Source organism: Ceratotherium simum, chromosome 22 (assembly GCF_057802395.1).
Source record: "Ceratotherium simum simum isolate JZ-2026a chromosome 22, ASM5780239v1, whole genome shotgun sequence".
Classification (NCBI taxonomy): domain Eukaryota; kingdom Metazoa; phylum Chordata; class Mammalia; order Perissodactyla; family Rhinocerotidae; genus Ceratotherium; species Ceratotherium simum.
Genome location: NC_141921.1, coordinates 42,524,297 through 42,551,267, shown reverse-complemented (window position 1 = coordinate 42,551,267; position 26,971 = coordinate 42,524,297). Strand labels below are relative to the sequence as shown.

Below are 26,971 nucleotides of genomic sequence, written 5' to 3'. Positions count from 1 at the left end.
CATTATTATTACAGCCTGGAGCTGGACTATGTTAGCATTAGGGTTAGGGTTCAAATCCCAGGTCCACTGACTACTTGAGTGATCTTATGCAAGATAACCTCTCTGGGCCTCAGTTTTCTTCTCACGTGTACATGCGGATGGTATGATCAGTACTACACACAAGACTGTTGGGGCAACTAAATATGTGAATACTTTGCACCTGGTACATAGCAGGCGCTATCATGGCTATTATTTAGAACAAAGTTATTCTTTCCAGGCGTGGAGGTTAGCTAGGGGAGGGAGGAAAGGTCTCACGACTCCGGCTTTTTACACAAAGGGTGCAGGCCTCCCTTGCTCCCCCAAACCGTGACGTCAGGAAGACCCGGGAGCCCCGCGCCTCGCCCCCGCCTAGCCCCGCCTCACTCGCCCTAGCCCTGCCCCCGATCTAGTCTCGCGCACTTTCAAAGTACGCGAGCTCCGGCCGAGACCCGGGGCCGGCCGTTGGTCGGGCGAAACCATCTGTTAAGCTACGTGGGGGGAGTTAAAAGCCTACGCACCCACATTGTTTCAATTTTTAGCTTTTCAGGCCCAGGCGCTGGTGTTATGTTAGCCTTCTAACACGCGCTGTAGGCTCAGACTGCCGAGAAGGAGTCCTAACCTGCTAGGGAGAGGGTAGTTGTGTCTCCGTGCGACGCCCTCCCCCTCCTGACGGGGAGCCAGTGGGAGAGGACGACGGCCGGCGGGGGGAGGAGGCGGCCCTAGCGCCATTTTGTGGGAGCCAAGCGGTAGCTGGGCTGGTCTTGGATCCCTCGCTGCTTCGGTTTCCCTGTCGGGCTTCCCAGCAGCGGCCTAGCGGGTGAGTCGCGGACGCTTCTCACTGAGGACGCTCTGGGTGCCTTGGCTCCCTCCCTGGGGCGGCCTGCGGCGGACGCGGCGGCTTCGGCCCCCGTCCCGGGAAGGGAGCCGCGGGGCCGGGCCTGCCTTGTCCTGCCCCGGCGGGCTCGCGCGGGAGCGTCCTTAGGGCCTTGCGCGGGGTCGTGCATCCCGAGGCGGAGGTCTGACCTGGCTCCCGGGGCCGAGCAGTGCTTTGTGCCTTCGGTACCGTGCAGTCGGGGGGACACTGCCAGCTCAGGCTTGTGCCCCTGCGGCCCCACCCGGGCCGCGCTTACAAACTCCTCCCTCGGCCGCCACGCATGGCTTTCTGGGAGGTGGCGGCCCGCGTCGCGAGGGACCTGTCGTCTTTGCTCAAGTTTGGAGAGGCCCGCGGAAGTCCTACAGGGAGGAACTTTTTCCCGGTTCCCTCCACCTGGCCCACTACTCCCGCTCAGTCCTCGAGACTCAGCTTCCGCGTCGCTTTCTTAGGGCAGACTGCTTTGACCCATACACACGTCTCCACCCACTTAGGTTCTCCCCGGTCCCCACGAATATTACTTCTTCCTGGCAGCATACATCACGGTTGTAATAAAATCATTACTTGTTTGCTTTTTTTTTTTTTTTTGCTTACCCTCGCCCCTGCTCCTCGTAACCAGCATGCTACCTGGGACTGACTGGTTTCACGGTCATAGTTGGAGTATCTGATGCATAGTAGGCACTCAGCAAATATTTTTTGAATGAATGAACTAGTAAGGCATCGCATTTTAATAGGAATCGCCATCCTTCCCTTTGCCTCCTCGTTTTTCAGGGATAGGCAACACGTGTAAGAATCCAAACAAGAATTTTTCTGTAACTCATAGAACAATGACATGGTAGTGGTATTAATTAGCTGATTATGAGGAAACAGTTATTTTGACACAAGTGTTGGTCATTCGTATCTCTTTCCCTTTAAGGAAAATAAGAAAAGATGTCTGAATATATTCGGGTAACCGAAGATGAGAATGACGAGCCCATTGAAATACCATCAGAAGACGATGGGACAGTGCTGCTGTCCACGGTGACAGCCCAGTTTCCGGGAGCATGTGGGCTGCGCTACAGGAACCCAGTGTCTCAATGTATGAGAGGTGTCCGGCTGGTGGAAGGAATTCTGCATGCCCCTGATGCTGGCTGGGGAAACCTGGTATACGTTGTCAATTATCCCAAAGGTTTGTTGCTGTTTGGTTTTGTAATAATTCTAAAGTACAGTCGAGTTTGTGTCTCATTCTAAGTTATAGATCGTGGCCTCTTTTCACAGTGAAACTTCTATAACCTACGTATTTCTTTAAATGTTACTATTAGACTAGTTTGGAAGACTGCTAGTTTAAATTAGTGAAAATTAGAAATTACAGATTTTTTTTTTTTTTTTTTGTGAGGAAAATCAGCTTTGAGCTGACATCCGATGCCAATCCTCCTATTTTTGCTGAGGAAGACGGCCCTGACCTAACATCCGTGCCCATCTTCCTCTACTTTATATGGGACGCCGTCAAAGCATGGCTTGACAAGTGGTGCTTTTGGGCCACGCCCGGGATCCGAACCTGCGAACCCCAGGCCACAGAAGAGGAGCACGTGCACTTAACCGTTACACCACCAGGCCGGCCCCCAGAACACTTTTTGAAGAGAAAACCACATATTTAAATAATTATCTGAACAGACATTGCCAAATTTAAGGAATTACTAAGAATGCTTTGCAAGTATATCAGTCTGTTGTAAATAGATTCTTCTCAAGTGCCGCAGTGTTTTGGTTAGATCTTTATCCTTGCAAGCTTACATCAGTCATTCAGCTAATCTGGCTTTTGTTTTTTTTTTCCCCCCTTAAATGAGCATTAATTGCAGTGGCCCAAATCTTGTATTAGTGCAGTCTAAATTACAATATTGGGTTCTGGTCTTATTCTCACTGCCCCTTATCTCTGATGTTCTAAATCTAAGAAAAGAAAGCGTGAAGATTAAGACGTGTGCCAAGGAAATAGGTACATTTTAGCAGTAGAAATGTGTGCTAGTTAATATATCTCTGTGCTACTTTTGTTGTAACCTGATATTGCAACAAAGTCCATCATATATGGTCAATATGCAAGATATTGACTTATATGTCAAGAAAATTTTTAATAGAGTCAAATCAGTGTTTTTTTAGTATGCTGTTTCTTGAGCCATTGGGTACAGACTAATATTTAGCCAAATATAAAATGCCATTTAGATAATGATGTGTCAATGTATGTTCATCAGTTGTGACAAATATAGCACCCTGTGGGGGACATTGATAAAGGGGGACACTATGCACGTGTGGAGGTAGAGGGTATATGAGAAAGCTCTATCTTCTGCAGTTTTTCTGTGAACCTAAAACTGCTCTAAAAAATAAAGTCTGTCTTTAAAAATGTCATTTAGTTCCTCCTCTTCCCTTCCAAATAATGGTTTTTAAAAACAACCTAAGGTCTTTTTTTAATTGCAAAATTAATGTGGGTTCATTGTTGAAAGTTTAGAAAAGAAACAAAAAGAAAATTGAAAACACCCTTAAATCCACAGCTGGAGACAAAAAGTTACTAATTGTTTTGGTATATGGCCTTTAAGTTACAGGCATTAAAATAATTACGCAAATAGATTTAATAGGCACCAAGATATTGTTACACTGTTTTTTAACCTTTTTTTCCCTCCTTAATGCATTTTGTGTGTGTGTGTGTGTGTGTGTGTGTGAGAGAGAGTGAGAGACGAAGTGTGTGTTTCTGTGTGTGTGTGTGTGTGTGTGAGAGTGAGAGAGGAAGATCAGCCCTGAGCTAACATCCGTCCCAATCCTTTTTTTTGCTGAGGAACATTGGCCCTGGGCTAACATCGAGCCCATCTTCCTCTACTTTATATGTGGGATGCCCGCCACAGCGTGGCTCGCATAGGTCAATGCCTGGGATTTGAACCTGCGAACCCCGGGCTGCTGAAGCGGAGTGTGCAAACTCAACCACTGTGCCGCTGGGCCAGCCCCTGATAATGCCTTTTGAAAGGGGAGAACATAACAGTTGTAATCTTGAGATGTACATATATACAAAACCAGAGGGAGGAATCCCTGGTTCTGCACCAGAAAAGCACCTCAGCCGGTTACTCAGTCCCTTATTGTGTCCTTGAAGCTAACCTCATTGTTTGCCAAAAGCTTTCAGTGACTTATTGTTAAGGAGAATCTTTTTGTTTCTCATTTCTAGATGTAGGAGGTAATGTGTTTTAAGAAGTGTTAAATGAAGAGTTCTAAAAGGTTTTTGTCCATTTTGTTTAGATAACAAAAGAAAAATGGATGAGACAGATGCTTCATCAGCAGTGAAAGTGAAAAGAGCAGTCCAGAAAACCTCTGATTTAATAGTGTTGGGTCTCCCGTGGAAAACAACTGAACAGGATCTCAAAGAATATTTTAGTACCTTTGGAGAAGTTCTTATGGTTCAGGTGAACTTTGACTTCATTTAACAGTTTTTCTTCTCCAGTGAATGAGCACTCAGAATTCCTGTTGTGTTAGTGGCACTGCCCTTCGTGGTCAGCAGACAATATTTTTAATATTCGTTATATGTATACATCCCTATTGCTTACACTATTTACCTCTGTGCGTGTACTGTATATTTTTGTCTTTGATATTGAAAAATCCTACTGTCATATAAAGGCTTAAGGGAAGGAGGTGACATTAGCTTTTCTCTTTATAACTTTAATGGGAGATTAAAAACATTTATTTTCTGCTTTTCCTATTTAATTAAGATTTGTAAACATTAGATCTAGTTTATCTTTGCATTGTAAAACATCTGGTTAAAGTTCTACCATGTAAATAAGTTTTACTCTACTATTAACGTGATCTTGATTGAATATCTACCCTCCTGTTCCTTTTACCTTGAGAATCACTTGATTTAAGTTTTAATTAAGCCATTGCATGCAATTGAAGCCATTCACACTGTCAAGGAACTCTGATTTGGTTATGTGTGTGTGTAGTTTTAGTAAATTTAAATGATTTTTTTTTTTTAGGTCAAGAAAGATATTAAAACTGGTCATTCAAAAGGGTTTGGCTTTGTTCGTTTTACGGAATATGAAACTCAGGTGAAAGTAATGTCACAGCGACATATGATAGATGGACGATGGTGTGACTGTAAACTTCCTAATTCTAAGGTACTTTGCTCTTTTTCCCTCTGTTTTGGCAATTTTTGCTGACAAACGTCCTTAGAAGACACTGTAAAATAAAACATTAAATACACTTGGAAAAGGTAGTGGCAGAGTGTGTTCTTAGAATCTTTTGCCTTGTTAAAGCCTTAGGACCTTAATGCATTCTGAATATTTTATGTTTGTTTAAAATATTTAGTTTATTACCCATCCAGACTCAAACTTTGTTCATTTTATTCTTCCTTTTCTCATTATTTCTAGCAAGTTGACAATTTCTTGCATAGTCACATGTCAAAATATAAAGACAATCAGAATACATTAATTTTGTTACAAAGGCCTGACTTGTTCTGAGCAAGCAAGACTTGCTTATTTGAAACATTATCTTTACCAAGACATTTCTCAGTCATTGACTTTCCTTAATCCAAATATACTTTCATGAGCTTTAAACTTTTTAAATAAAACTTTATTCTTCATTGAAGTTGTACAAGAAAGAGAAGTGCTGATGCAAAAAAATGAGAATGTACCTACTTTTTAATGACTCGCCTGATATAAAAGGCAGATTGGTTTTGTTACATCCTGTACCATAAGGCCTTTTTCCTTGCTCATAAAGTATTTCTGATGTTTTTCTTTCCATTCGATTTGACCAGCAAAGCCCAGATGAACCTTTGAGAAGCAGGAAGGTGTTTGTTGGGCGTTGTACGGAGGACATGACTGCTGATGAGCTGCGGCAGTTCTTTTGCCAGTATGGAGAAGTGGTAGATGTCTTCATCCCCAAACCATTCAGGGCTTTTGCCTTTGTTACCTTTGCAGATGATCAGGTATTCTTCTCTTTAATAATTTTGTCCCTGGGCTGGCCCCATGGCTTAGCGGTTAAGTGCGCACGCTCCACTGCTGGCGGCCCAGGTTCAGATCCCGGGCGCACACCGACACACCGCTTGTCCGGCCAGGCTGAGGTCGCGTCCCACATACAGCAACTAGAAGGATGTGCAACTATGATGTACAACTATCTACTGGGGCTTTGGGGAAAAAAAGGAGGAAGATTGGCAATAGATGTTAGCTGAGAGCCGGTCTTCCTTAGCAAAAAGAGGAGAATTAGCATGGATGTTAACTCAGGGCTGATCTTCCTCACAAAAAAAATAATAATAATTTTGTCCCAGCTACTTAGGTAATTTCTCTTGAACTTTTCCCATTCAGCTAATTGCCATCCTTAGCTAAGCTTTCTGACCTTAAAAGCTGTGGGGTGTATGGGCATAGATATTTGTGATAAACCCTTTAGATATTTTCCAGTATGTATGTTTAACTAGGAGTGTTATGTATCTTTTAAAAATAAGCTGAAAAATCCCTGCTGCCATTACTAAAGCTAAAGGCTATTTTATGGGTTTAAACGAGATGAGCGTTCATTGCTTATTTTCCCTCCAGCTTAAATAATGGCTTGAAATATAAGTTTTATTGCTACTTTGATGTATGAGTCAATGTTTTAATCTTTTTTATTTGCATCCTTTATTTCTTATAGGTTGCCCAGTCTCTTTGTGGAGAGGACTTGATCATTAAAGGAATCAGCGTACATATATCCAATGCTGAACCTAAGCACAATAGCAATAGACAGTTAGAAAGAAGTGGAAGATTTGGTGGTAATCCAGGTGGCTTTGGGAATCAGGGTGGATTTGGTAACAGTAGAGGGGGTGGAGCTGGTTTGGGAAACAATCAAGGTAGTAATATGGGTGGAGGGATGAACTTTGGCGCTTTTAGCATAAATCCAGCCATGATGGCTGCAGCCCAGGCAGCCCTGCAGAGCAGCTGGGGTATGATGGGCATGTTAGCCAGTCAGCAGAACCAGTCAGGTCCATCAGGTAATAACCAAAGCCAAGGCAACATGCAGAGGGAGCCAAATCAGGCCTTTGGTTCTGGAAATAACTCTTACAGTGGTTCTAATTCAGGTGCAGCAATTGGTTGGGGATCAGCATCAAATGCAGGGTCAGGCAGTGGTTTTAATGGAGGCTTTGGCTCAAGCATGGATTCTAAATCTTCCGGCTGGGGAATGTAGACACAGATTGTTATGGGTGGTTGGTTGGTATAGACTGGTGGGAATTCAAATTTTTCTAAACTCATGGTAAGTATATTGTAAAATACATATGTACTAAGAATTTTCAAAATTGGTTTGTCCAGTGTGGAGTATATTCAGCAGTATTTTTGACATTTTTCTTTAGAAAAAGAGGAAGAGCTAAAGGAATTTTATAAGTTTTGTTACATAAAGGGTTGAAATATTGAGTGTTTGAAAGTGAACTGCTGTTTGCCTGATTGGTAAACCAACACACTACAATTGATATCAAAAGGTTTCTCCTGTAATATTTTATCCCTGGACTTGTCAAGTGAATTCTTTGCGTGTTCAAAATGGAAACCATTGATTAGAACTACATTCTTTTCTCCTTGTTTTAATTTGAACCCCACCATATGGATTTTTTCCTTAGAAAAATCTCCTTTTTGGAGATCATGGTGTCACAGTGTTTGGTTCTTTTGTTTTTGTTTCTGTTTTTTAACACTTGTCTCCCTTCATATATAAAAGTACAATATGAAGCCTTCATTTAATCTCTGCAGTTCATCTCATTTCAAATGTTTATGGAAGAAGCACTTCATTGAAAGTAGTGCTGTAAATATTCTGCCATAGGAATACTTCTGTCTACATGCTTTCTCATTCAAGAATTCGTCATCACACTGCACAGGCTGCGTCTTTGACGGTGGGTGTCCCATTTTTATCCGCTACTCTTTATTTCATGGAGTCGTATCAACGCTGTGAACGCAAGGCTGTGATATGGAACCAGAAAGCTGTTTGAACTTTTGAAACCTTGTGTGAGGATTGATGGTGGTGCCGAGGCATGAAAGGCTAGTATGAGCGAGAAAAGGAGAGAGCGCGTGCAGAGACTTGGTGGTGCATAATGGATATTTTTTAACTTGGCGAGATGTGTCTCTCAATCCTGTGGCTTTGGTGAGAGAGTGTGCAGAGAGCAATGATAGCAAATAATGTACGAATGTTTTTTGCATTCAAAGGACATCCACATCTGTTGGAAGACTTAATTGAGTTTTGTTCTTAGATAGCCCACGTTAGTTGAATGTGTTAGTGAAACGATACTTGTATTTCCCCTACCCCTTTGTCAACTGCTGTGAATGCTGTATGGTGTGTGTTCTCTTCTGTTACTGATCTGTAAGTGTGGTAATGTGAACTGAAGCTGGTGGGTTGAGAACATGGACTGAGCTTGTGGTGTGCTTTGCAGGAGTACTTGGAAGCAGAGTTCACCAGTGAGCTCGGGGTGTCTCAAAGAAGGGTGGAAGTTCTACTGTCTGTTAGCTACCCATAAGAATGCTGTTTGCTGCGGTTCTGTGTCCTGTGCTTGGATGCTTTTTATACGAGTTGTCAATGTTGGAAATTCTTAAATAAAACTGATTTAAATAATATGTGTCTTTGTTTTGCAGCCCTGAATGCAAAGAATTCATAGCAGTTAATTCCCCTTTTTTTGACCCTTTTGAGATGGAACTTTCATAAAGTTTCTTGGCAATAGTTTATTTTGCTTCAAATAAACTTATTTGAAAAGTTGTCTCAAGTCAAATGGATTCATCACCTGTCATGCATTGACATCTGATACCCAGACTTAATTGCTATTTGTTCTTGCATTGTCCAAAGTGAAAAGTTTTTTTTTCTTTTTAAATCTAGTTTTTAATAAGTCTGGGTGACCACACCTAAAATGGTAAGCAGTACCCTCCAGCTTTTTCTTAGTGCCTCTGTGCATTTGGGTGATGTTCTATTTACATGGCCTGTATAAACCTCCATTGGGAAGTCATGCCTTCTAAAAATATTCTTATTTGGGGGAGAGGGCAAAACAATGTTAATTATTTTCAGTGCTTTGTAGCAAAGCATATCAATTGAAAAGAAGGGAATATCAGCACCTTTCTAGTTTGGGATTTGAAAAGTGGAATTAATTGCGATAGGGATAAAGTAGAAGAAACCACAAATTATCTTGTGCCTGAAATCCATTTAAGAAGCCTGATAGCTTTAAGAAGTAGCAGGGTGGGTTGTCTGTCTGGAAGTGTTAAGTGAAATGGGCTTTGTCCTCCAAAGGTGGGGGAATATAGTAATGTTGAATAAAGTCGTTTACAGAACTCAGATTAGACTCTCACGATGCATTGTGAAGTATGTGAAAGCAATAATATATTGATTCTCTATTGTACTTTTTATGTAACTACTACTTCTGTGAGAGTGGAGCTCGTTTTCTAACAAGAATGTAACAATTTTTGTGTTGATAGTTTACTATTGCCCTTATCTAATTAGATTATGATAAATAGGTTTGTCATTTTGCAAGTTACGTGTTTTAAACTTTTATAAATGAAGTTGTCCTTTGGACTTGTGATCGCCACATTGTTTCGTTATTCAGTTTTCTCTGTAAAAGGATCTTGCGTTGTTTTAAATTTTTTTCCTGCATCTAAATTGCATGATTTCCAAACCCTGTACCATCTGAATTTTGCATTTTAGCACTTGCAATATTACTCAGCAGCAGTAACATGGTAACACTTAAAATGGTATTCGGGGGACCTCCAAAGACTAAACTGACAAGCCTTCAAGGATCCCAGGGGTAAGTTAACTTGTCGATGGCATGGTTTTAATCCCTTATTTATACTTGTGTAAATCTAGTTACCAGTCTTAGAAGGCTTTCAATGTTGAGTAGCCTTATATTAACATGTTTATGGTACTACATAGCTATGGGTATTTAATTCTACCCTAAAAAAATTTTTTTGAAGTTTAGAAGTAAACTATTTGGCAAAGATTTGTTTTTAAAGTCTATTTGGTCATCTACATGCATTCATTCTAAAAATTTTTTTGAACCAGTTGAATAAAAATTTTTGTTGCCACCACAGTTTAGTGTCTGGAGTCTTACTGGAAAAACATAATTTCTTTTTTATATGTAATGAAGATGCTGCAAAGTTACCTTTGAGAAGTGAGTCTCAAAAAGTTGGCAATTTATATGCACAGGAGAAATTAGGCCAATACTCAACAATGAACTTTTACATGTAATGGTAACTCTGGCTAGAAAGAAAAATTTTGTTGAATGTTACCTATTAAAACTTTTTAGGGAGGACTAGCCAACTAAAATGAAATGAGATTTTTAAGATTAAGTCAGAACTTAAATTTGTCCTTAGGAAAAAGAAATGTTAACTATTTAATAATTCAGAAGATGTATGTGGTAATTAGAATAATTTGTTATTGAGTACTAGGAGAGTGTGGCTCTTAATTGTGTATTTGTGAGGTCTGTACTATACTCAGCGATTGTATGATCTGTGATCTGTTGTCTGGTTAAGTGTGCCCAACTATTTCATATTCATTGTAAGAAGGAAACAAACACTAGACATTTATCTATAAGATCATCACTTATTTCTAATGTCGTATTTCATCTTATGGAAATGCCATATTTGATTCAACTGTCTTCTGAGTTTGAACATTATTTAGGTTATTTCCAAGTGCTAGGAACATCCTCACAGCTAAATTAAATTCTTAGCATTAGAATTACTAGGTCAAAGACTATGCATGTTTTTAAGGCTTTTAAAATATATTGCCAAATTGTCCTTTAGAAAATTTATGTGGTCTTTGACAATATGAAATAGTGCTATTCCATGTTCTTTTTGTCTGCCAATTTGATAAGTGAAAAATTCTGTCTCACTGTTTGTGGTGTTGGTTTTTAACATGGAAATCTGTCAATACCAAGGCTCAAGTATTGATGTTTCCAATTTATCCACCAAAAAAACCATGATTCAGAGTTATTCCTGAACCAATACTGCTGTATTAAAGCTCTTTTAGAGACCAATAAGAGCAAATCCAAAAACAGTAGAATAAAGAACATGAACAGGCAATTTATAGAAATGCAAACGGCCAGTACAAAAAAAGGATACTGGACTTTGTAATTAAATGCAAATTTAACCAGTGAGTTTCTACTGGATTGGCAAAGATGAATATTACTCTAATGTTTTATGTCCCCTCAAATCTAAGTAAGGGGTGAAAAACTGGCAAGCTGAGAACCGCCTGTAATGGCATCCCACCTGTAGTTTGGTGTTGGTTTTTTGGTGTAGCAACAACTGCCATGTTAATGTTTCTCAGGTCACATTGTGCTGCTAAGATCTTTTACAAGTAATTTTTAAAAATAAGGAAATATTTACTGATTGAAAACATAAAATTAAAAATTATTAATTATGTTCTTGATCCAGGGAATATAGTTAATGACCTTTGTGTAGACCCCATACTGATCTGCTTCCCCACAATTAATGGAACCCCAGGACACTATTCCTCCCACAAACCACTTCTGTGTCGCATTATCTAGAAACACTAATGCCCCTCCACTGTCACCTTTACAGCTGTCCTTGCCCCCACTTTCTAAGCCAGCACAAAACATGTTGTCAGTTACCCTTCCCCCTGGATAGATCTTCTTTTCGTATGCAGCAGTACATTTTTGATGGTCAGCAATTGGTATGTCAACAAACTTGAGAGTTCTGGCAAGAAAACGTCTTTGGGTTAATCCCCATCCAGATGCGGTTCCAATGTCATTTGTCCTCATAAAGGATTCAGCTTCTTTTCTTGGCAAACAAATAGGCATCACATTGCTATTGATTACAACTTTGTTCTTCAATTTAATCAGTGCTATGTCGTTATCAAAACCAGCATCATGAGTGTAACCTTCATGTGTAAAAATTCTCTCAGCCCAGGCTTGTGTATAATGAGGTGACAGTCTCTTCAGGGTACCCATTCTAATGTCTAGGGAGGAGGCATCTTCTCTTTGCCCATATACAGCGTGAGCAGCTGTTAGGATCCAGTTGTCATATAAAAGTGCACCTGCTGCTGTGGCTTCACCTAATAACAGGACTTGCCAAGGAAAATCACCAAGCTTTGCATTTTGCCCTCCATATATACGACCTTCTGTAGTACGGGTTGATATTCCACAGACTGGGGAAAGAAGCAGATGTATAGAGCCTTTATAGAAATCTCCAATTATTACCACTTCGGAGTTGTGTATATTTAATGTCAAACAAGAATTACATCTCATGAATTGGTGGGTGTCCTCCTATACAGGCAAGTGAGGCTGCTTTAACACAGCACAATTCAAAGACCCATTGATATTTCTTAGCTCCTCAGAAAACGAGGTGAGTGAAAATTAACTTTTAGAAACGAATTTGTTTTGCTAAAAAAATTGATCTACACGACTGGGGAAATTATTTTATAGGGCAGACAGGAATTGTCTGAGCTGGTGCAGTGGGTGATATGCATAGAAAGTGAAAGGAAATAGCCTTTCATTGCTTATGTTTCCCTACTTGTAGAATGGGGTATTTATTTACCATGTAGTTCTGGGGAAGCAGGAACTAAGGTCACTGTCATAAGATTTGTAAAATTACTTTCACCTTTGAACATTTAAATGTTTTAAAAATCAGAATGTTGCAGTTGTAGCCAGGAACCTTCAGGTTCAGAAATTACTATTTTTGGTCTTGTTGATTCTTCCAAACGCTAAGTTTTACTGTATATTGTTGACTAAGTATGCTCATTAATGTAGCAGATATGTTTCCTGTTGTGGCAGAATACTTGTTTAAAACTTACAAACGTTGTGTCAGCTAAGATATAGGATTTTTAAAAAACTAATTTAAGGGCCGGCCCCGTGGCTTAGCGGTTGAGTGCGCACGCTCCGCTGCTGGCGGCCCGGATTCACATCTGGGGCGCGCACCGACGCACCGCTTCTCTAGCCATGCTGAGGCCACGTCCCACATACAGCAATTAGAAGGATGTGCAGCTATGACATACAACTATCTACTAGGGCTTTGGGGGAAAAAATAAATAAATAAAAATTATAAAAAAAAACTAATTTAAGCCAAATAACACAAGGGTAATGAATATAATATTACCTTGCTGATTTTTTTTTTAATCACTCTGCTTAACTATATCTTCAGAGCAAATTCTGGTAAAAAAAATTTTTTATGTACTATTAAAGGGCAAATTGCATTAATGTTTAAAAACTAAATGTCATTGAAAACAGTTGCTTAGGGAAATAATGAAGTTATTAGCTTTGGGTTTTAATAGCATTTTTACAGAGAAGAAAAGTAACTCAGAAGAACTCATGTTTATAAATGTATAAATGGTTCAAGATAATTTTAAAAATCATTTAGTTTTTTATGCTTGCCTAATTGTAAGGTCAAAAATAATCAAATGACTGATGCAGTCAGCACCTAACGCCCTCTCCGTAGGGAAAGGGAATCATGAGAACATATTATCTGGAAATAATAACTTGGTCTAAGCCAAGTACTGAAGTTACATTTCTGCCTCCCACAGCTAAAGCTCTGCTTATTGTCTCCTACCCAGTTCTACTTTCCATCAATTACCAGTCTCTTGTATAAATGTATCCATTACCAGGCTCACAGACGGGGAGTGATTTTTCTCCTTTGGAGCTCGTCCAGAATCCATCAGCCTCACACACATATTTACCTGCAAATCATTGGAAAAGCAAAAATGTTTAACTGCATGTATAAGGTGGTTGTCATTTGCTTGAATACCCCCTTGAAAAATGTTGATTCTTGAGTATCAGTGGGAAATAGAGGTGTCTGAATAACCATTTTACATGATTTCATAAATAGGAGGTCCCTGCATTACCATGTTTGCTTGCAAAGTGGAAACCTTTTAGATGTGTAACTTGAATATGTATCAAGATCTCAAGTGCTTAATGATAAGGTTTTGACTTGTTAAATTAAACCATTTGGAATATATTGTGTGTTTGTAGTAGTCATTTACTGGATAAGATCTGTTTTCAGATTCTTGCAAATTGACATTAAAGTCACTTAAGCTGTAATATTTCACTTAGCAGATGGGAGAAGTGCTTTTTTATCTTTTGTCTAGCCTTTGCCAAAAATGTTGGTTCAAGTATTTTCAGATCACGAGGGCTTAGGTTCCAAATACCACCCATCCCCAGCTTTGAACAGTATGCTTACCATCACTTGTTGTCATTGTGTAGAAGGTTCCATTGCAGTGGTATTGAATCTCAGCTTTGTATGTGGTCATTTCAGGACCTGTGAGATACTCCACTTGGCCATTGGGGAGATAATCAGGAGGGCCACAGTCAACAACTAAGAAATGTGGGAGGGAAGAGTCGGTCAGTTTGTACTGTACTGACAGTGAAAAGATCTGGAGACTGTGATGATGGGTGGTCGTGCCGCGTGGTGCTTAACTTAAAGCCCTATTCATGTTCCTCTTTTATGTGGACATCATTAATTTCATCTCAGAAATTGGGGAGAATCACTTTAGTTTGATTTTAAAGCGTCCCTCTCATCCATGTTCTTGCTAAATGGCTAGATGGAAGTGAAGTCCCTGGGGAAGGAGTGGTCTGATGCGTTTCCTAAAGGAAGAGAGTTGGAAACCACGTGGACTTTCTTAGCGCTCTCACTTCCAACATAAAGGTCTGCAGCCGAAGAGCAACACGGGAGGAAGCAGCGGCACGGCTTACGAGTGCCTGTCCCAGGTGGGGCAAGGGAAGGGTACTCAGTTTGCAGTCCCTTGTCCTTGAAGGTAGAAAATGACAACAATACAAAGATGACTCTGAAGGACACACCTTGTTCTTAAAATCCTTTTCATAAATTGAACTTCTTAGAACACCTGGAAGTCATAATACCTTGAATTTGGATTAGAATTCACCCTTGTGACCTGCAACTATGCTATACAACTATGTACTGGGGGCTTTGAGGAGAAAAAAAAAAGAATTCACCCTCGTTAAGACATTACTAGTATGAAATAACCAATTCGTGAGACAAAGTGATATCAGTCTAAAAGTTGCTTCTCCACACAGTAGATGTCTAAAAATTATTGTTTCTGTGGTTATTAAAAGATTACATTTAGATAGTTTTCAGCAACTTAATAGGTGCGCCTGGCTCTGTGCCAAGTGCTTTGCCCACATTGTCTGCTTCCCCATAGATGAGATGCCTCAATATCCAGCGAAAAGGGGGCTGAATCTGAGTCGAAATGCTCCTTTGGCTGCCAAGCTCGTCTTTACTGGTTTTTGAACTAGAAGACTTGGTAGTCTAATTGGTGGGAATGTAAACTTATGAAATGAAAACATTTAAATTCCATTAGGAATTCTGTAGAACATTTGCACAAAATATGCAAAAATATAGAGATATTAACTACAGCAGTATATGTGATAGTAAAAAACTGAACCATAGAAATCAGATTAAAAGTATACATATGTGATAGAATACTATGCAGTTAAAAAGAATGAGTGGCTCTGTTAATACTTGAATTGGTGTGAGAAGGTCCCAGCAATGTGGAGGAAAGCAGCACATTGCAGTCAGATTAAGTATCCCATTTTGGTTAAAAAGTATATAATAGTGGCCAGCCCGGTGGCGTAGCAGATAAGTGCGTGCGCTCCGCTTCGGTTAGGTGCCCCAGGGTTTGCAGGTTTGGATCCCCAATGCGCACTAACGCACTGCTTGTCAAGCCATGCTGTGGCGGCGTCCCATATAAAGTAGAGGAAGATGGGCACGGATGTTAGCCCAGGGCCAGTCTTCCTCAGCAAAAAAAGAGGATTGGCACCGGATGTTAGCTCAGGGCTGATCTTCCTCACACACAAAAAAGTATGTAATAGTGAAATATGTTAGTATACATAGCATAGGAGATAAAGAATGTGAAGAAGACGACTGCAAACTCTTAGTGGTAGTTTGGGGATTTGGGCAAGAGAGGCTTTCACTGTATATTTTTTTCAAATTAACATGTATTTTACAATTGAAAAAAATACTAAAAATGAGGTGTGTGATTCTTAGTTCATAAAATGGTAGTGTACACCATCACCCCAGTTTGGTGTGTGTGTACACATATACATATATACACAATTACCCCATCCCTGGATACAGTAGCCTGTATCCAGACTACACCTGGATAGGCTACCTACAGTAGCCTGTAGGTGTTTACACGTGTGAGGTGTGTGTGTAATTGGATAGACACCAAAATGGTAACAGTGATTGCACTATCATTTGGTGGGATTGCGGATATTAAGATGTTTGTAATTTTCTGTTTCCCATCTATACAAGTATTTTGTACTTAGAAAAAAAATATATGTGGGGTTTTTTTTGTGGGGAAGATCAGCCCTGAGCTGATATCTGATGCCAATCCTCCTCTTTTTGCTGAGGAAGACTGGCCCTGAGCTAACATCTGTGCCCACCTTCCTCTACTTTATATGGGACGCCGCCACAGCATGGCTGGACAAGCAGTGCGTTGGTGCGTGCCAGGGCGAACCCTGGGCCACTGAAGCGGAACGCGTGCACTTAACTGCTTGCGCCACCTGGCCAGCCCTAGAAAAATTTTTTTTTTTTTTTTTTTTTTTTTTTGGTGAGGAAGGTCAGCCCTGAGCTGACATCCATGCTAATCCTCCTCTTTTTGCTGGGGAAGACTGGCCCCGAGCTAACATCCGTGCCCATCTTCCTGCACTTTATATGGGACACCGCCACAGCATGGCGTGGCAAGCGGCACGTTGGTGCGCGCCCGGGATCCGCACCTGGGCCGCCAGCAGCGGAGCGCGCGCCCTTAACTGCTAAGCCATGGGGCCGGCCCCAGAAAAATATTTTTAAAGATTACACTTTTCTAAAGCAAATACTTGTCCTAGTAGCTTGGTCCATTTTAACCTGTAAGAGCGCACTGAGAGACTGGGAAAGAGAGGCAAATTTGGAATTCAAGTCTGATAAAGAGAATCATTTTGAAAAGAGCAGAAGCAGTTACGGGAGTCGTGGTCATGTGATCGTACTGCTGCACTGTGGCATCGGTTGGTCCCAAGATCCGTCTTTCTGACAGACTGCCGCAAATGATTTCAGGGGCAGATAACCCTAAAGAGGAATTCAGAAAATATTAATTTCCTGTTTACATCATAAAATCCCTCCCCAAAGCTGCGCACCCACAGTAGTTCCTCTTCTGGCATCTTACAAGATGCTCCCAAGGGGGTGGACGCACCCACATGCCCGGACGCACAGCCTGGCTGTGCCCTGACATGCATATGTGCTGCCAACAGCTCTGCTGGCGTTGTCATCTGTGCTGTATATCACCTTTCAAGATGTACTGGCATTTAGGAATCAAATGTTGATCTCTGCAGCAATTTCTGTTTTTTGCTTTCCACTTTAATCCAGGAACACATCATATCCCACAAGTTGCAGCTGATGTTCCACCATTTCTTTATATAAAGTACCAAAGGGTGGTGGTCAACAGTTTGGAAAAAGCCAACCTGATCAGACATGGAGCAAATGTGTCTGGATTTTTCTAGCCATTTTCCAGCCTCCATTAGCTGGAGGAAAGTTACTAAAAATACTTCGTAACCTTCTAGTTTTCTAAAATCAGACTTTAAAATGAAGGAAGATGGCTTTGGCAGAATATGCTTCGAAAGAGAGAAGAATGTTTTGTTTTGTTTTTTTAATCAGAAACTAAACAGGTTTGCAGTCCAAGTGGCTGTGGACAAGAGCCCGTCCTAGAAGTTTCAAGGTGAGGGAAGCGTCTTTTTGTTTTTGGTTTTGCCCCTGCACAGGACTGGACTGCGTAGCTAGCTATCGTTGTTATTACTTTTTACCACTGGGATTCGGTGACAATTTTGAAGAACATAAAGAGAACGTGTTAATCTCTCACCTGTGCCCCTAAAAGCAACTCTAAGCATTTTTTAAAATTATCCTCTCTCTCCCTTAACAGTGGTCACTATTTATAACTTTGCAGTGTTTACTGTTTCCCAGCGCTGTCTAATCTTTTGTAGTTGTTTCATGTAAGGTCAGCATTTGTAAGGTCGTGTAAGTTGGGAGTTGTTTCATGTAAAGGTCATCATTTGACCAGGGGGAGGAGCCTAATCACATGGGACAAGGACAGCACACTCATCCTTCTGTTGTGTCAGCCACTCTACCAAGAGCTGCTGTCATGTGTGAACAGAGAGAAATTGTCCATTTTAGTCACCAGCTTCCAAAGTAGTCTTTTTAAAAAAGGCAGAATTCAGGGCCAGCCCGGTGGCATAGTGGTTGGGTTCATGCGCTCAGCTTTAGTGGCCCGGGGTTCACTGGTTTGGATCTTGGGCACAGACCTACACACCGCTCATCAAGCCATGCTGTGGCGGTGTCCCACATATAAAGTGGAGGAAGATGGGCACAGATTTTGGCCCAGGGCCAGTCTTCCTCAGCAAAAAGAGGACTGGCAACAGATGTTAGCTCAGGGCTAATCTTCCTCACCAAAAAAAAAAAAAAACCTAAGCAAAAATTCTCCATAGCCATCCCTTTTCTCAGGAAACTTACCATTTCTTTGATTTTTATGTTTAATCATAGGCAAAAGAAACCACCATGCTGACAACAGCTCTTTTCCCATTTTCCTTTCACATATTTGCTGATAAAAAATATGTATACATTTAGGGGCTGGCCTGGTGGCGCAAGTGGTTAAGTGCACACCCTCCACTGTGGTGGCCTGGGGTTCGCCAGTTCGGATCCCGGGTGTACACCGACACACTGCTTGTCGAGCCATGCTGTGGTGGCATCCCATATAAAGTAGAGGAAGATGGGCATGGTTGTTAGCTCAGGGCCAATCTTCCTCAGCAAAAAAAAAGAGCAGGATTGGCATCAGATGTTAGCTTAGGGCTGATCTTCCTCACACACACAAAAAATGTACGTGTACATTTAAAAGCTAGCACGATCCTGCTGCGCTTACAGTTCTGTATTAACTTACTTGGAGAAGCTCATAGCCAGTCTCACAGACGACGGAGAAGCTGTCTCTCAGGATGTATTTGGCTTGCACAGGTGTGATGTGGCCATTAGGTGGTGCCGTCGGATCAGGGCAAGGCTGAGCTGCGTGGAGGAAACCAGGCTCATTGGTTTGATGTGGTCTACAGCAGGAAGTCTGAATTTAGCAATTTGAAGTTCTTGATTTGTAAATGAAAGCCTTAACATGTAGAGAGCCTGCCACAAGTAGGGTAGAGTTCTGCAGATTTAAAACCAAAGACAAGGTTCGAGGCTCGGTTGGTTGTGCAAATTAGGGTTTGTTGCTTTGCCTGGGCCTCAGCCAGAGCAGTGTGAGAAGGCCCGGCATGCGGGAAGATGTGCGGTCACACAAGTGGCGCGTCTGCCCCACACCAGGGATTTGACACTGCTGAAAACCAAGCGAGTGCAACTGGAAGGGAGAGAGCTGGACTCCAGGGTTTAAGTCACAGCTCTCCATGTCCCAGTGGTTATTTTGAAGCTCTCTGAGCCTCGGTCTCCACATGTGTAAGATGAGAGGGATGAGAATAGTTGCTCGCCCTCCATGGGGATCCCGAGGATGGAATGTAAGGCTCCTAGGCCAGTGCTTTGCTAGGTGCTCACAAAGAGTGGGTTGCAGTGACCCCTCACACAGGGAGAAACCTGGGGTTCAAATCTCGACTGGCACTCAGGGGGCCTCGTGTCTCCCCTCGTGAGCACGCACCCACAGTGCTCAGGCCTCCAGGGAGACTGTCTTCTACTTTGGCGCCCAAACCCTGGCTTGCCGTCACCCCAAGGCTTCAGCCCATCCCCCACAGCCAGCTACCCCTCAGGACACGCCTGTCATTTGCTGAGTTCCCTTCTCCAGCAGCTGATCTCTGTCCTGGGGTGGCTCAGTCCCAGGCAGCCCCGAAAGTCTCCGTCAGGGAACCAGTCTCCAGGGACAGCGCTGGTGGCCCTGTAGGAGCCCAGGGCCTTTCCAGGCCAGCGCCGTGCTGGCACCTTCCTTCACAAGCACCTCGAGGCTTTGCCCTGGCCCCTTCTCACCCACCAGCCTGGCTGACCTGATTCTCCACTCTGACTCGCTCTGAAACCAGTGCTTCAGTTTTAGAGGTTTTATTATTTCCACCTACAGGAAAATGAAAGGCTTTGAAAACTGAACAGAAGACAAATGAAATGTTCCCAAAGGGCTGGTGTCTCTCCTGACCAGTGGCTCTCGCCCTTTCCCACACTTCCAACAGCAGTGGCTGAAGGGTTAATCTTCTCTAATTTCTCATTTTTTAAATTACTCTAAGACCTATCATCTAATGCCACGCCCTATGCCCAGTGCCGTCCGTGCATTAGCCCACCAATCTCCACCCTTCCAAGGAGATGTCCTTAATTGGATAATTGGGACATTAAGGCACAGAAAAGTTATGTGAGAGGTTCAGTGTCACACAGCCGGAAAGCAGGCAGTGGTACAGCAGGACGCAAACCTAGGCAGCTGACAGCAGAGCCTGTGCTCTGCACCACAGCTAGGCCTGGGGCTCTTGGCTTCGGCGCCACCTCCAGTTCCTGTGTCCCCACCTTGGTTACTCTGTTCTTCCAATAACGTTGACAAGAGGTTTTCACATATTGGGGTATGTGGGGTAACTGTTTGAGTTCAAAACTGATTCGGCTTGAACTAGAGAAGCCTGACTTATGGCCTGTGGAACATACGTTGTACATCTGCTTTAACCATGACAGGAAAGAATGCACTCTCTCAAGATAATGCCTACTTCCCCTCCTACGCCCATTGGTGACGCCACGATTAGCCCCTTTCCCGACATCCGGGTCAAGTTGACGTTGACCTGCTAGTTTACAACTGAATACCTCTTTGAAACTTTGGTGAATATGTATCCTGGGTGTATTTAATGTATGTTCTTTGTTCTAAAAAGGTATAAGACTGTACTGAAAACCATGCTTCTCTGGACCGCTTTCTTCTGTCGTGGAAACTGCCTTCCCGGATTATAATCCTCACCCTGGCTCAAGTAAAACTCCCCTTCTCTCTCTCATCGGATCTGTAGAATGGTTATTGGTTATTTTGCGTCAGCAACATCCTGAAAGACCTGTTGGCTGAGAGTGGTGAGAGGGACAGATGTGTCCAGAGGTCAGTGCTCTGGACGGTGGGGAGACTATAGCTTGTGTCTAAGAGGGTAGCACCAATGGGCTGCTTTAGGTTGAGAACTACCTTCTAGTATTTGAGGGTCTGTCATGAGGAAGAGGTGGTGGAAGGCCTGCGCAGCCCCCCGGGGTCGAGCCAGGGCAGTGGAGGTGGTTCAGAGAGGCAGAGTTGATAGGCCCCAGCTGCAGACTCCCTCAACTGTGGCTCTAGTCCAAACCCTCTGTGATGCAGAGACCCCATCTCAGCCCACCCCAGCTCACCCTCGACAGCTCCACACCATCAGCGGTGGAGCTTCGGGGCTTTTGCACACACTCTTCCCTTCTGCCTGGAACACCCTTCCGCCCTCCTCCACCACTTACTTATCCTTTAAATCCAGTCTCAGGTCTTTCCAGTCTCAGGATTCCTTCCCAAGCACCCAGCTCCTGCCTGGGCCAGGTCTCTCCTCTGGACTCTCCCCATGCCCGGTGCTTGGCTGTGCTCGTCACAGGGCTGAGGTTATGTTGCCGTGACCAGATGGGGCTGAGGGCAGAGGCTGTGGGGTGAGTACTGTGGCTTCTGCATTACAAATCCCCCACACAAGGCCAGGTGCACATCCATAGGATGGATGAATGGACGAAGAGAAAGATGGAGAGAAGGGTGGGTGGAGGGAAGGAGAGAGGTAGGCCAAGAGGAAAGATGGGAGGGAGAGGAGGTTGGAGGGGTGCATGTATGTGAAGGGTGACAGAATATGGCACTCCAAAATATGCCTCTTTGGCATAGGATTATTTTGAGCAAGAGCAGACACAGGAGAAGCTCTGAAAACAGAGTAGAAGTTATTCTTTTCTTTGGGAACTTTACAAAGGAAATCTCCATTTGTAAGAGTGTCTCCCTCTCTGTACCAGGAGAAGGAGGACTAAAGCTCTGGAAACTCCTATCAATGGAGAAGGCAGGGTCTTCAATCTGCATAACAAACCTGACTCTTGTTTACCATACCTTTCCTGGCCCCCTCCCCCTAACTGGCCTCCCACACTCCCTTCTCTCTTTTGTGTTTAGCTGAAGATGGTATTTAAGCCTGAATTCTAAGCCACCTCTGAGACTTCCTCATTTTCCCTGGGTTATCTCCGGTGTATACTTGAGATATACATGTTAATAAACTTCTGTTTGTTGTTCTCTTGATAATCTGTCTTTTGTTCCCAGTCAAGGGTAAAGGGAAAATTTTTTTTTTTTCCTCCTACAGAGGAAGGAGGGCAGGGTGGCTGGAACAAGGGAATGAGGGAAGGAGAAAGGAAGGATGAAGGGGTGTGTGGATGGCTGGCTGGAAGGAGGGATGGATGGTGGGTGGATGGATGGCTGGAAGGAGGGGTGGTTGGATGGTGGGTGGCTGGCTGGAAGGAGGGATGGATGGATGCGTGGGTAGATGAGTGGTTGGGTGGTATTTACCCTTAGGGGACCATTGCCTCCCACTCAAACCTGGTCTGTCGTCTGATGGAGTTCAGGACACAGTACCCCAGAATATGGCGCCTTGGCATGTTGAATATTTTAAGCTGGGGAATTTGAGAAAATGGCAGAAGATCACTCTGACACACCTTCTTCCCCGAAGCAGGTCATAAGACCCTCACATGGGAGTTGCCCTCCCTGTACCCAGAGAAAAGCATTATTTCCATAGACAAGGTGACTCCCAGAAGAATCTGAACAAGCAGGCCTTGCTAAGGTTCCCTCAGTTTACTGCGCTGACCTCATACCCCTAACCATATTCCTCATATTCCTCCACGCCCATCCACTCTTCATCAAACCTACCACAAAGGTACACGGCTCGAGCTCTGTCTTTGGGTGTTCATTTCCTGTGCCATGTAAAACTTATGTGAAATAAACATGTATGCTTTTCTTCTGTTAATCTGTCTCTGTCAGTTTACTTTTCAGACCCAGTCAGGGACTTTAAGAGGGTCAAGGAAAACTTTTTCCTCCTCTACACTTCCCAGGCCTGGCAAGGAAAAGTTCCATCCTAGGTAGCTCCTTGACGCTCCTGGAGGAGCTTCCTGCCGGAGTGCGAGACCCACCTGCCCTCACCTGTGCTGGTGTAGCGGATCTTCCAGCCTGTGTGGTCCCCTGACTGATCAGTGACAAAGGTGATGGTCACGGTGTTGCTCTTGGTTTCAATCCTGTGAGGCAACATCTTTCCACAAAATGGGCCATACTCTTCTTTGTCTGTGTGAATCTGAAAGCAGAGAGGCCCCTGTCACCTCAGGCCCTGCAGGAGCCGGGATGAGGTGGGGGTCCTGGGAACCAGACCTTGAGGGAGTCGTAGGGGCACTGCGTTTCGGGGTGCATCTCCACGTCGAAGGACTCCACGAAGTCCAAGATGACACTGAACCCCTCCTCCAGGCAGATGCTGTAGGTGCAACTGGAGAGTTTGGGGTATGGCTGTGGGTACTCAGGGCTGCTGATTGCCCCAGACCGGTCGGTGAAGACCTGGCCTGAGCACAGGGCTAGGAAGAGGGGAGAGGACGGGGCGGTGTGAGCCAGGCGCCGGCAGCATGAGCCAGCCCCACGTGTCCGCCCTGCACACGGACAGCCCCAGGGGTGCCTCTGGAGACCAAACTCCCCAGGAGCTGAAGGGACAATTAGGGAGGGGGATTCTCTGGCTTTAGCTGAAACAGGCAGTACTCAGATGTGTGTTCTCCAGTGGCCACTCTCACCCCCAGAGAGGGTGGGACCCTAAGCTGAGGCTCTTGGTGTGGGGAGTCCTGGGCCAAAGTCACAACCCCCGGGGTGAGGGCAGTGGGCGAGGTCAGGCTCTGCCCAGGGGCAGGAGGCACCAAAAGAAGGGAGGGGGACTCTCCTTGTTCCCTAGGAATTGGGGGGGTTGAGGGCAGGTGAGTCTCCTTGGGCTGAGGCCCCCTCACCCACCCCTGACCCCAGCAACTCCTAAGTTCATCCACCAGGGGACTCCCAGCCGCATTCAGCCCAGGCAGGTCCAGCCTCCCCTGGGTCCCCGCCTGGAACAGTCAGGAGGTCAGGAGGGGCCTCCCCTTGCCCACCTTCCCTGAGCCTGGGCTCTGCCCTGGGGGGCAGTTGAGGGAAGTTCAAGTCCACACTGAGCATAAACCAGTCTGGTGCCCTCTTTCCCCACTGGAACAGGTAATTCTGCCCTTGCAGAGGGAACGTCATTTGTGGGAGGGGTCTGCCCCCATCTCCCCCAGGCCACGGAGGGGGATGCAGGCATTTGAGCTGGGAGGCTTCTAGGAAGTGAGGAGTCCCAGCAGTGCCTCCCTTCCTCCGTGTGGCTGCTCCCCACGGGGCAGAAGGAACAGCCCCTGGACGTGGGGGACCAGACTGTCCGTTGATGACTACCTCCCTGGGCCTCTCTACTCCCACATGCGGGGCACATGCGGGGCCTGAGTTGCCCTCTGAACAGGAGGTGGTCTGAGAACGCTCTGAGCTCAGCCCCGGGGACCTGGTGGGGAAGTAGAGAGAGCTCAGTTCCCCTGTGTGAACTCAGGCCAGCCCTGCCCTATCTGGGCCTCTTCCAAATAGGAGGGCCAGAGCAAGCCCTTCTGGCAAAGGAGCCTGTGGCCCCTGGAGGGGGCTCCCCCCACTAGGGCTCATCTGACTATGAGAAGGGTGGGGAGCGGCGGGGGTGCACACCGCCACCCTCCCCCACCCCGCCACACCAGAGACACGCAGCAGCAGCAGGTGCAGGTGGAGCCAGGTTTATTGTTGGGTCTGTGGTGGGGTGAATGGGGGCTGCAGGCAGCAGCAATCTTGGCCCGACCCAGAGCACAGCCGGTGGGGCTTGCTCTGGCTCTGACCCGCTTGGCAGGCCGGAGCCAGAGGGGAGGCTAGAGTCTCTGTTCTGGAAGAGAGAACAGAGAGACAGGGAGAGACGCAGGGGAGACACCGGGCAGGGGAGGCAGGGTCAGCGCCGTGGGTTGGGGCTTCCCACTCCCCAGGGCACTAGCTGATTTCCCATCCAGGCACCTGGCAGTGGAGGCTTAAGGGGTCGGCCTGCTGGGGGCCAGGAACCCGTGGCCCTGAGCAGGCCTAGGCACCCCACTCCTCCCCGCAGAGCCACCCAAGGAAGGTGAGGTGGCTGTATGGGGGAGGTCCCAGAGCCCAGACGGGCCAGGTACACAGTGGGGGCCTAACACATGCTAATCAAGTGAATTAGCTGAAGAGGAAAGGGAGTGAGCCCGGGATGGGACAGGAGGGGGAGGAGTAAGAGAATGTGAAGGGATGAATGGTGGGAGGGCACAGAAGATCAGAGAAGGGGCCAGCCACCGCCCGGGGCCCAGGAGAAGTGCCCAGTGGGACAAGGCCAGCGGTCCCTCCAGACCAGCTGCGGCCTGGAGGAGCCGACTGTGTCCTGGGGCGGGGTGGGGGCTGGGCCGGGCGCAGGGTGTGGTCCTCCCCTCCTTCCGCCTGGGCGGCTCACCTGAGCAGGTGCGCTTGTTCTGGTGGAGCACGTAGCCCGCACGGCAGGAGCAGTAGAAGCCACCCAGGTGGTTGTGGCAGTGGTGGTCGCAGGCGGGGGCCTCTCCTGGGGGCACCTGGCACTCGTCGATGTCTGGGGGAGGAGCAGGCCAGGCGGGCAGTCAGCAGGGGAAGAGATGGGACTGCCCTGGAGCCTGGGCTCAGCTTCAGCCCTCCAGCCTCATGGCTGACCTGAGAGGAGCCTCCCCATGTCCGAAGGTGGCTGGTGCCCAACCAGGCACTAGAGCCTGGGGTCAGCCTCCCCGCAACACTTGGAGGGAGAGGTAAATACCGGCTCTTTACAGCAATGACAGCCGGTGAAGGGAGCAGCCAGCAACAGGACCCAGCAGGCGGGGCTGCTGCACAGGTCCCACTGAACTCGCGCAGCCTCCTGAGGAGCACAGAGAGGTTGAGCCACTTGCTCAAGGTCACACAGCTGGTCCTTGCAGGAGCCAGAATCTGAAATCAAGTGTCAGACTTGAAGCCCACGTGCGGATACAGCTCACCGTGCTCTGTGCGTTCTCAGCAGGGCTCAGGCTGGCAGAGCTTCACTTTCTCATCTCTAAATGGGCTCCCTCGGCCCTTGCATTACGGGGGCTGTGAGGATGTCCCTGGCTGGGCACCTGGCACAGAATCGGGGCTCAGCTCCTGGGTGGAGGTCATGGCTGTTTTCAATATTTGCATTGTGGATGATGTTTTACCAAGGTGTGGACTTCTCTCCTGCTGGTTTGGCAGGAACCCAGCTTCAGGGAGGTGGGGAGACTGAAGGGGGGGGCCTGCCCTAGCACAGGGGTGCTCCCCCGCTGCAGATGGGCCATTGGGCCCCCCGGCCGCCTCTCGGCTCACCCTCTGCCGCGTAGAAGGCCTCAAAGCCCGTGAACGGCTTCTCGTTGGAGTAGTCGGAGCGGAAGGTGACGTCCAGGCTGGAGCCCGGCGAGTAGAACGTGTCGTTGCCCGGCGCCCGCTCCGTGTCCGTGCTCTCCCAGCCGCACAGCGTGGCCAGCACCTTGCTTCCCGAGCTCAGCTGTGGGGTCGAGGGTCACAGGGAGGGACAGCACTGCCCTCCGTCTGTCTGAGGCAAGACCCTGCTCCCAGGTGTCCCTGTCTCCCAGCCTGGGTCGGTCCTTGGGGAACCCCCCTCCCAGCCCTCGAGAGGGTCCACCCACCCTGCCCTGCTGGCACCTTCACAAAGTCGTACTCGCAGAGGTAGGAGAGCTCCAGATGGAAGTGGGTGAAGTAGAGGCGCAGGCGGTAGCCGGGGGGCGCAGTCAGGGTCCAGCGCTTCTCCTGGTTGTTGGCGTACTTCCCGGGGAAGCCGGGAGACGCCAGGCGCCCGAACACGGGCTTGGGCCACTGCGGGCCCAGGGCTGCGGCTGCCGAACCCCACAGCAGGCCCAGGAAGATCAGCAGCCTGGGGGCAGTGCAGGGGGCAGTGAGGGCCCGGAGGGAGGCCCGTTCTCCCCCGTCGCCCCTGCTGGGAGGCTGCAGGGGCTCCCACCCACCTCATGGTGCGCCGTCCGGCTGACCAGGCCTGGTCCAGATCCCCACACTGGCTCACCTTTGAGCTGTTTGTCCAGCTCCTGGCCCTGCCCCTGGCCTTCCGGATCCTGGGATTCTGGGAATCGACCCCAT

General features: G+C 46.0%; 2 protein-coding genes across 10 annotated transcripts; one reads left to right on the top strand and one right to left on the bottom strand.

Moving 5' to 3' along the window:
* The first annotated feature begins 713 nt into the window (after positions 1 to 713).
* Positions 714 to 13,782, top strand: TARDBP (TAR DNA binding protein). Of its 9 annotated transcripts, none has more exons than XR_015555865.1 (10): positions 714 to 835; positions 1,806 to 2,057; positions 4,142 to 4,305; positions 4,870 to 5,010; positions 5,649 to 5,819; positions 6,515 to 7,736; positions 8,470 to 8,741; positions 9,524 to 9,623; positions 12,107 to 12,177; positions 13,382 to 13,782. XR_015555865.1 is itself a non-coding variant. In XM_087446830.1 (6 exons), exons 2-6 carry the CDS (start codon positions 1,820 to 1,822, stop codon positions 7,043 to 7,045), a joined length of 1,245 nt encoding a protein of 414 aa, XP_087302956.1. In that variant the 5' UTR covers positions 714 to 835; positions 1,806 to 1,819; the 3' UTR covers positions 7,046 to 8,449. The 9 variants fall into 9 exon arrangements, 1 of the variants encoding a protein (XP_087302956.1); XR_015555864.1 differs by having other exon boundaries at positions 13,352 to 13,782; XR_015555862.1 differs by having other exon boundaries at positions 12,107 to 13,782.
* MASP2 (MBL associated serine protease 2) lies at positions 11,217 to 26,971 on the bottom strand. The gene is made up of 11 exons (XM_087445763.1): positions 26,898 to 26,971; positions 26,522 to 26,810; positions 26,186 to 26,363; positions 25,302 to 25,433; positions 23,159 to 23,355; positions 22,937 to 23,084; positions 18,740 to 18,858; positions 16,803 to 16,881; positions 14,005 to 14,139; positions 13,430 to 13,504; positions 11,217 to 11,980 (listed from the first exon to the last, which is right to left on the bottom strand). Exons 1-11 carry the CDS (start codon positions 26,969 to 26,971, stop codon positions 11,217 to 11,219), a joined length of 2,190 nt encoding a protein of 729 aa, XP_087301889.1.

Bases quoted from the DNA above. Each gene is read 5' to 3' on its own strand.
- TARDBP (XM_087446830.1), top strand. From the start codon at position 1,820: ATGTCTGAATATATTCGGGTAACCGAAGATGAGAATGACGAGCCCATT. The intron at 4,306-4,869 runs GTGAACTTTGAC...TTTTTTTTTTAG, and splicing joins GAGAAGTTCTTATGGTTCAG to GTCAAGAAAGATATTAAAAC. The intron at 5,820-6,514 runs GTATTCTTCTCT...TATTTCTTATAG, and splicing joins TTACCTTTGCAGATGATCAG to GTTGCCCAGTCTCTTTGTGG.
- MASP2 (XM_087445763.1), bottom strand. From the start codon at position 26,971: ATGGGGTCGATTCCCAGAATCCCAGGATCCGGAAGGCCAGGGGCAGGG. The intron at 26,364-26,521 runs GTGCCAGCAGGG...TCGACCCCACAG, and splicing joins GCGAGTACGACTTTGTGAAG to CTGAGCTCGGGAAGCAAGGT. The intron at 16,882-18,739 runs GTAAGTTAATAC...ATTCCTCTTTAG, and splicing joins CTGGCTATGAGCTTCTCCAA to GGTTATCTGCCCCTGAAATC.